We start from the raw sequence: 9,971 nt of genomic DNA on the forward strand, positions 1-9,971 counted from the left end.
AGTGTACGAATATTGAGAATGGCACTTAGTGTGCGAGATATTGAGAATGACACTTAGTGTGCAAAATATCGAATGATTCAAAGGGAAATTATAAATTGTGATTGAATGATTAAATAGAGCAAAGTGAACAGGTATACATGCTATATTATATAAATTGTTTATGAGACGACTTTATAATGGTGATATTTGGGCTTTGAGCCTAGCAAGCTTTAAGCTGGTGAATAATATTATCGGGTTTAAAACCTAGCAGGCTAAATGCCGGTGATTTGATAAAAGTCTAAGACTATGAGACCTTGTGTTAAATCGACAATTGAATTTGTTCAATACATTAACAGCATGTTTGGTTGGCATGAATAGCCATTCCATTCCTTGCCTATTCCGCGCGCTACAGTGATTACACCCCTATTACACTGTTTGGTTCACCGTTTACTATTCCACCGTTTTGCTATTACTTGTTTATTCCCTCAGCACCTGTAATAGGTATTCAGGGATGGGGTAAGGAATTGGTATTCACCGTTTACTGATTTCTTCTCCCTAAAATTTTGAGACCAAAATATCCTACTTTCTTCTACCCAAAAAGTTTGCTCCAGATTTCATATCCCCAGATCTCATCCTTCCTTCAAAATTTCTGCCGCTACCAAAAGAACCATGACTCAATTCCCTAATTTTTCCACGAAAATTTCAAATTCTTCTCTCGCCAATACGGCGGAAGATGCCCAGGTGTCGCTGCCCGAGCCCAGGCCGCAGTCTCTGCCTCGCAAGCCGTGGCTCATCGTCAGTCTCGGTAATCCCGGTAAGAAATTCAATGGCACCCGCCACAACGTATTAATACGTCCTCGTTTTAATTTTTTAACGAATTTAATGTTCTTTTAATGATTTTTTGTTTCATTTTTTTACCAACAGGTGGTTTTTATGATGGTAGACGCTATAGCTAAGGCTAAAGGGATTTCTATTAACACAGTTAACTTTAAAGCTCAGATTGGAAAAGGTACTTTTTAAAAAAAAGTTCAATCTTCGAATGACTTTCACTATTGTTAAATTCAAGAACTTCAATATGCTTTGATGTATTGCATGCCTGTTGAAAATATAATAGCCATGGAACTTTGCTGGAATGGGTTATTGTTTCTTCATAAATTTATCATTTAGACATGATAGAGTCCCAAATTTCTAATTCTAGACTAGTATATTGCTTTGATATTAAGTTGATTCTACTTCTTCCAATTTTGAATAACTGTATGTAGTGTATTTGAAGGGTATATTTCGTAATGGGTACTTAATTATCTATCCATACTAATATAATGTCTTTGACTGAGTTGGTCTCACTTGTTAAACAGATTGTTTTATTGTTTTATTGTTTTATGGTTTTGGTGATTGAAGGGTATATTTTGCAATTGAAACTTCTAACTGATTGTTTTATGGTTTTGGTGATGAGATGTGCTGTAAAACACTAATAATTATATATTCTTTGATGTTCATAATCTACCACTAGCCTCCCACATGTCATTAACGAACCTAAGGGAGACATTACCTGCCTGAGGCATCTTGAGAGTGTTTGTAACTTGTATGCCACTCATACCTTAAAAAGTTTTAACTGCAATTGTTTGCAACTTTATTCTTGATTTTGAATGCTTTAGATGAAGATACTGTTTTACATTGTAACCTTGAAGAGTGCATTTAGATTACTCATTGGGAAAAGATCCTCCCTTCTACTACAAAAATAATGGAAGTTTCAACTACTTTGTTTAAAGGGAGTAATTTACCCTCAATTAAAATTATGGCCGAAATTTTAATGATTTTTAAGATATATAAAATTTAACTAAAAAAATATCAACCTTAGATTTAGTTGAAAGTGGATTAGTGACCCTTGGATAATGGAAACTAATTAGATTAAACAGTAAAACAAACAAGAGTGTATTGGATAATGGAAACTGATTAGATTAGAATCCCACCTAAGTTTATCTTTGATTTGGATGATGGCAGACAATAGCAGCTGCAATTCTTAGTGACTTCACAATTTTCATATTTTTTGAGAAACTTATTTAATACGTGGCATAAACTATCCAAAAACCTTCTATACTTCATCTTCTTCCATATTAGTTTAAGCATCAAGATTGGTATTTCCTTATGCATAAAGATAATAAAACATAAGTTCTAGCCTGATAGATGGAAAATAAAAAGTAAAAGTTTATTCATTTCAATGAAAATTGTAGGTAAATTACAAATGAATTCATGTTCTAAAATTTTCTTAGGCAACTCAGAATGTCCCATTATGCAATATTTAATTTGAGATAGTTACTTTTTTCGGATTTATAGGAAATGTTCCTGTCATGCTTGCCAAACCGCAAACGTTTATGAACTCAAGTGGTGAGTCTGTAAGTGAGCTATCTCAAAGGGCCTATATAATGTTTTAGAGAGACTAAGATTCTCACCTGATTGAAATTACTATAGTTCTAATATCCATTGGATGGTTTCACTTTACATATTGAAGGTTGGGGCCATTGTATCATATTACAAGATTCCATTGAAGCAAGTTCTGGTGGTAATTTTCTTCCTTTATTATGACTTAATGATAATCTTTTCCCTCCCCCCTCCGCACTTATAGTTTCCTTCTACAGATTTTTGTGCATCCTTGATCCCAACCCACCGCATGAAAAAGTTCCAGATTTGAAGCTTAGAGATTTCTATTTTGTACTTTATATAATTGTTTTTTGATTTGTTGTCTTGCATGAAGTGATCTACTACACTTTCAATGGAGAGAATATTTGCTTAAAGTGTAGGACACAAATGATTAAATTGTGTTGTTTAAGATTCGAGAATCAAGAGGTCTTAGTCTCCCAATTGACTTCCTTGAGCTAGTTTGATAAGCATGCAAGTCGTATTGTTTCTTGATGATTAATGTGTTGTTTTTTAAGGATAATTGAATTTCTCAAACACTAGTAAACTGTTTTAATCGAGAATTATTATTTTTTCTGTTTTAACTATTATTTTTCATTTATTATTCAAGTTTTAATTTAATTTTTATGGATTGATGTAATAGATTTGTTTTTCAATTTATTAAATAATGCATGTTTTAAATGCTTTAATCCATGTAAAGTTTGGATATTGACTAATTTTAATTTACCAAATTATATATTAAAAAATTGAAAATTTTGATTTAATTTTTATTCTTTTATTTTGCTTTAAGAAAAATAAATTAAAATTATTAAAATATATATTACCTAAGGAAGCTGTTTTTCTTTTTTACAAATTAAAACCCAAAATATCACTTGTTTTGCTATAAATATTAATATATATATATGTGATATTTTGGATTGATGTAATAGAAATATTGAATAAGTTTAAAATTTTACATATATAATAAGTACAATTATATCGATAAATTTAACGATTGAATTATTAAAATATTAATCCTAAAAAATACAATAAATATAAAATTAAAATAACTTTACTTGGATGTAAATAGACCTGTCCATGAGCTTACTATGAGTATAATTTGAACCCAAATGTGGTAGTGTTGGCATTGGCATTATTTTAAATTGTATAAATTCATATAAGAAAATTTATTATCAAGAATTTTATGAAATTTTATATTATTATTAAATTATATGTAATAATTATTATTTAAAATTATACAAATTCATAAAATATAATTTATTAGTTATAATTATTTTAAATTTTATTAAATCATATATTTAAATTAAAATATATTTAATATTAATTATTTAAAATTTTATTTTATAGTATCATATATTATGATTTGAGTAAATTCATATAAGAATATTAATTATTAAGAATTTTATTAAATTATATATTTTAATTATATTATATTTAATAATAATTATGTTATTTTATATTTTACAGTATCATATATTATGGTTTGAGTAAATTCATATAAGAATATTAATTATTAAGAATTTTATTAAATTATATATTTTAATTATATTATATTTAATAATAATTATGTTATTTTATATTTTACAGTATCATATATTATGGTTTGAGTAAATTCATATAAGAATATTAATTATTAAGAATTTTATTAAATTATATATTTTAATTAAAATATATTTAATAATAATTATGTTTAAATATGATTAAATTATTTATTATTGATATTAATAATCTTATTAAAATTTAAATAAAATAATTTACCAAAACAAATTTCTGCTAATTATTAAGAATTTTATTAAATTATATATTTTAATTAAAATATATTAAATAATAATTATGTTTAAATATGATTAAATTATTTATTTTTGATAATAAATAATCTTATTAAAATTTAAATAACAATAACAATAATCATTTACCAAAACAAATTTATGCTAAGGGTATTCTGGTCATTTTAGTTTTCTCCATTATGCTATTACACCTCTATTACATTCAACCAAACACAGTTTTACTATTACGCCTCTATTCCATTACATTCAACCAGACAGTTGATTTGCTATTACACCTCTATTCCATTACACCTCTAATCCAATACACCTCTAATCCAATACAGCGAACCAAACGTGCTCTAAGTTGGCCAGGTATGTGATATATTCTTATGCATGTTAGATCGATTGGAATTGAATCATGAGTGTGAAATGAGAAGCATAGGTGAAAATGCCTATGTCATATATGTGAGTAATGGCAAAATCATCGTAAATTATCGATAAGGGTGGACTATGTGCGGAATCATCTTATAATTGCTAATTTGAACGATTGTGCGATTGTGTGCGAATCATTGAGCATGATGTATTGTATTGAGATTATACTTGAGTGAAATTATAGATATGTGATGAAATTGATTGGTGATATACATGTTTAAATAATGTGAATGCAAAGAATGTGTGAAAGAGTAAATTTGTAATAAATCTGCTTGGGACAGCAGTAGTAAGGTGATTTTGGAAAATCACCATAAATTGTTGGAGTTGAGTTAGAAGCTGAATAAATTATGTAATTAAAGCTTAATGAGTCTAGTTTCTTATAAAAGAAACCGTGTAAGCAAAAGAATTGCTGATAATGAGATATTTTAAGTGGCGTGGGATAGAGTCAAATGACTTCGGGGTCCCCTGTTCTGTTTTTAGAAAATCATTATAATTTGTACAAAAATTTTTATAAGATAAAATTTATATGCTTAGACTCCTTAATGAGTATAGTTTCAAATGAAATCAAATAGAACATATTTTGAATTCTGTACAATGAGAAATTTGATTCGTAGTGAAGAGTGGTCAGATTAGTCAAATAGTGAAACAGGGGAAACTTTAAGAAAAATCTGGTATTGATTGGCCAAACCTAAAATTCTGAAAATTTTATGGATGGAAGATATATGAGTCTATTTTCAGGGAAAATTAACGGAAATTGATTTGGAGTTTTGTAGCTCTAGTTATAAATAATTTAGTGACTATTGCTTAGGAAGACAACTTGTAGTGAATTTGTGATTATGTTGTAAACATTGATAAAACTTGTTAATGAGTTGCTTATTGTTTTCTTATGAACTTACTAAGCGTAAAGCTTACTCCCCTTTTCTTTCCCATATTCCCTAGGGTTGCCAGGTTAGCTCGGGTTGGAGGCCGTCAGAGATATTATCACATTGTCAAGTCTACGCTATCGGCGTAAATAAATCTTAGTGTTTCGAGTCTATGGCATGTATAGGGTTGTAAAGTTGAGTAAGTAAATGATACAAGACTAAGATATTGGTAAATATTTAATGATGCCTCATGAATATTTTGGGCCTTGTAAGCCCGATTAAAGGATAATATACGTGTGTATGAAAAGTTTAAAATTGATCAAAAATTTTTACAGTCTGGTTTTATATAAATGGATGAGTTTAAATCTGGTAGCACCTCGAACCCTGTTCCGACGAGGGATACGGGCGAAGGGTGTTACAATAACATAATAAATTATATTTGATTCTTTTTTTTACCTGCTGTTCATAACAGATTGACATGGCAAGACAATCTGAGACTGCTAAATATCAAACAAGTTTTTCAACTTCTAAAGAAACAATACATCATTAGTGGAGACCAAAATAGAATAATGATAGAAGAATCTAAGAATTCTGAAGAAGATGGGAATGCTCCTTTAACTAGTCGAGCAAAAAGAAAGTGAAAATTCGATCCTTGAACTTCTAGCACCCAAGTAAGCATAAATTTATTCTAATATATTATTTCTTTTCCCTTCCATGTCTAATATTATTATTGATGAATGGCGTGATAGAAAAATCTGAGAATTCTAAAGAAGATTAAAGAAGTCATTGCAATAAGTAGATGAAATATGGAATTCGTGGGAGAACAAGGTCTCTTGTCAATGGATAATGACAAGTAGATTTCAGGGGAAAAAAATTGAGATCTAGAGTATGCCCAGAAAATGAGGTAATGAGTTGATTGGAGATGACAAGAAGGTATGGGATTATCCATTTCTTTTGGTGATTAATTGACCGTCTCTATATGTTGATTTTGTGTGAAATGTTATTGATGATGTTTGTCTTTTATCTGTGTAGATGATTATTTTATGGGGGTGTGTTGTTGCTTTTTTCTTTAAATTTAGAATTTTTCTATTTTAATCCTTAATTTATTTTTGTTCATATTTCTCTCTAAATTTAGTAGCTTTAACTATTTTGTTATTGAATTTCAATTCCATTACTTTGATATTGAATTTGGATTCCGTTAAAATTTGATAATGTTAGGAATCAACCCGATTAAGCAACGAACAAGTAAAAATAGCAGAAGAAATTGAGAAATTAAACATACAAATTTAACGTGGAAAAATTCCTCCAAAGAGAATAAAAAACCATGGGCAAAGATAATTTTACTATAATGGCAAAAGAACGAAGAGTATAAAAGATGGAGATAAAAAACTAAACCTTAAAAACCCGAAAATAAATAACCCTCAAAACGTAAACACAAAATTCTCTAAATGTATTATGAGTTTTAATCTCTAATGGGTGTATTTTTTTAAGGTTGTAAAAGAGCCTATTTGTAAGCTAAATTAGTAGGTCAAATAAACTATACTAATAAATGTTAAATATATTATATTAATAAATACTAAATCTTCTAGAAAGAAAATATATTTTTGTTTAACTTGACTTGCAAGTAATCTCTTAGAATTTGGGTCACACAACTTTAACAGATAATAAGGTACTATTTGAGATAGTCACTTCATCTTCAATTTTTTTTCTAAATAATTTGTTTACAAATTTCAAATAATTATTAATATTTTAAGATTTTATATAAAAAAATTAAAAATTTTAAGTATTGATATAATAACTTTTTAAAATATCACATCGTATTTTATTTAATCTAAAATTAATGTTGATTGAAAAAAAATTAGAAAGGAAGTTTGAAGTTTTGACAAAGTTGACTTCTCTCTTTTATGTTTTCAAGGTAGTGCTTTTTGTGATTTCCCTTTTTTTGGAAGTGGTTTCCTATGGTTGAGATTGGATTGTGTCCCTTTATTGTGTATTTCATTTGAAGCTGAGAGAACCTTATGAAGAAAATTGGTTTCCAGGATTCATCTCAACCTTGGAGTTTAATCTGTTGGTTTTTGGAATTGTGAGATGTTGTTCTTAGTTCAGTGTATGAATTGAAGTTTGGTAGAGTTTAATTTTGTGAATATAAATATGGAGGTTGATTTAGGGTTGCTTTTTTATTTGTTGAGTATAATATTTTAATGTTAATTATTCTATTTTTGGTGTTATTATTGATTGTGTCAGTGTGAGAGTATAGTCTTATGGGAAGGGAGATATGCTTGGTGGTTTGCATTATGTATGTGCCTTTCCTTTTGGTGTGTGAAACAGGTTACAGGTGTTTGAAGGAAAGATTATGGTGCTGAACAAAAAAAATTTCTACTCTTTTAATATATAAAAATTTTCTTTTGGCTGAGGAAAAAAAAGTAAGCCTAAATTCATTTTAGTATATTATTCTTCCCTTCTCTATCATTATATTAGTATCTTGTGTGAATTGGTTTATGTAGAATGCTAATGGTTAATAATTGTTTACATTTAAAACATTAAAGTTAAATTGATATTTATTACCTTTGACTTGTGAATTCTTTATTTATTTTTCTTTATATGAGTCAAGTTAAAATGTTTATAGTAGAGTTTTTTTATAATAATATTTTCGTGGTTTAGGGTGGATCGAATCTTTGATCTTTTGGTGGTGATAAAGCTAACGGTAGAAATGATGAAGATGAAGACAATTGGAATGTTAATAAAAATAATTAAATTTGTTTCATTTGAGTTTTGAACTTTGGATTATGTGTTTGACATTTGGAATTTGGATTGAGTTTGTATTATGCATTTTTATGTGTTCAGTCTTTCGATTATAAATTTGAATGCTTTTAAACCTTTAATGTTTTAGAATTACTATAACTTAGGTTGCACTAATATTGGATTTTAGAGTTTGAGTAATGTAATTAACTTTGTTGATATTTCAAAATTTAAATTGATTTTATAATATATAATTACTTTTTATGATTATTTAAATGTGTTTCTAAAATTTTTACAATTTTTTCTATTAATTTTTTTGATATGTGTAGTTTCTTTGTTATTATTATTATTATTTTTTGTTTGAAGTCCAAACTTTAACAGAGAGTAATTTACTTATTGAAAGAAAAATGAGCGAAAGAAAATGAAAAATGAAAAAAATTACACTTTATTTTTTAATATAATGATCATTGATTGGACTTTAGGCCTAATTTTTGTTCTTTATTCAGCCTTGATTTTGGCTCATGACCGTCTTTAAATACAAATTAAAGTTAAATTTTATTCATATAATAAATGATTTCTTAAATTAGAGTTTATATTAATTATCTATAATATTAATTCTTAAATTACCATTCAAAAACTTTTCTTTAACTTAAGAAAATATTTTTTTATTTTTCATCATATTATTAAATTTACATTTCAAAATAATTATAATATTTAGTGTAAAATTGTTAATCAATTTAAAAAGTTGAAATAAAATAAAAGTTACAATAATTAGAAATAATTATAATTTTAAAAAGCTATGAAATTTACATATTAAAAAAATTAGAATTTAAATTATACTTATGCTAATTTTAAAATAAAATTATTACTTGAATATAATTCTAAGCATAAAATAAGGAGAAAAAAAATTGTATAAGTATAATTATAATTTACAATTATTAGTTTAAAATATTTTAATGTAAGCAAAAGTGTAAAATAGAGTTGTTAGATGTTACCTGAACAGAATTATAAGCATCTTAATTTATCACTTGATCAATATTAAAATTAATTATGTTAATTAATTATTATTTTGAATACTATTTAGTTTGCATTAATTACCTAAAGTAAAACTATATTATGTTGAATATGTTAGAAATAATTTAGAGTGCGTCTGGATGAAGAATTTTAAATTTTTTTTTTTTTGTGATTCTCAAAATGCTAACACTTTAAAATTCATCAATTCAAAATGCTAGCTTTTGTAATTACTTGTTTGGATAAATAATTGATTTAATAAAAATTAGGTTATTGAAATTTTACAAATTAAAAAATAATTATATTAAAAATAAACGGTATAAAAATTATTCAATATAGATATCATTATATTTATAAAAAAATATAAATAATTTTTATAATAAGTTTTAAAAAAGCATATATTTTTTATCTAATAATGAAACCATGTGTTAATGAGGAATTTAAACTCACTTTTTTGGGGTTGAATTTGAAAAATGAAATTCAGTTTATGAAATCACCTCTTGAATGTTTAAAATACATTAAAACATGGTAAATGTTTAAATTAAGGAAATGTTCCAATCATTTAAAAAAATTTAGTGAATTATAAGAAAAGAACAAAACTCTAAACAACACCACGACAAGTGCAATTTGAACCCTAATCACACCTAAGGCAAAGAACACTTTAACCATTAAATCAACACAGCCTTCATTATATTTAAAATTTTATTATTAGATGAGAGTGCACATGGATGAATGTAATTCTAGAATAAATGTATAAGGTGAAGAA

General features: G+C 26.6%; 1 protein-coding gene across 2 annotated transcripts; it reads left to right on the forward strand.

Moving 5' to 3' along the window:
• Positions 1–325: 325 nt before the first annotated feature.
• On the forward strand, positions 326–2,970 carry LOC107903894 (peptidyl-tRNA hydrolase, chloroplastic). Of its 2 annotated transcripts, none has more exons than XM_016830085.2 (5): positions 326–793; positions 904–988; positions 2,314–2,364; positions 2,489–2,539; positions 2,616–2,970. In XM_016830085.2, exons 1-5 carry the CDS (start codon positions 713–715, stop codon positions 2,666–2,668), a joined length of 321 nt encoding a protein of 106 aa, XP_016685574.1. In that variant the 5' UTR covers positions 326–712; the 3' UTR covers positions 2,669–2,970. The 2 variants fall into 2 exon arrangements, with proteins under 2 accessions (XP_016685574.1, XP_016685575.1); XM_016830086.2 differs by having other exon boundaries at positions 511–793; positions 2,314–2,372.
• The last annotated feature ends 7,001 nt before the right edge of the window (positions 2,971–9,971 follow it).

This window comes from Gossypium hirsutum, chromosome A11 (assembly GCF_007990345.1).
Source record: "Gossypium hirsutum isolate 1008001.06 chromosome A11, Gossypium_hirsutum_v2.1, whole genome shotgun sequence".
NCBI classification, from domain to species: domain Eukaryota; kingdom Viridiplantae; phylum Streptophyta; class Magnoliopsida; order Malvales; family Malvaceae; genus Gossypium; species Gossypium hirsutum.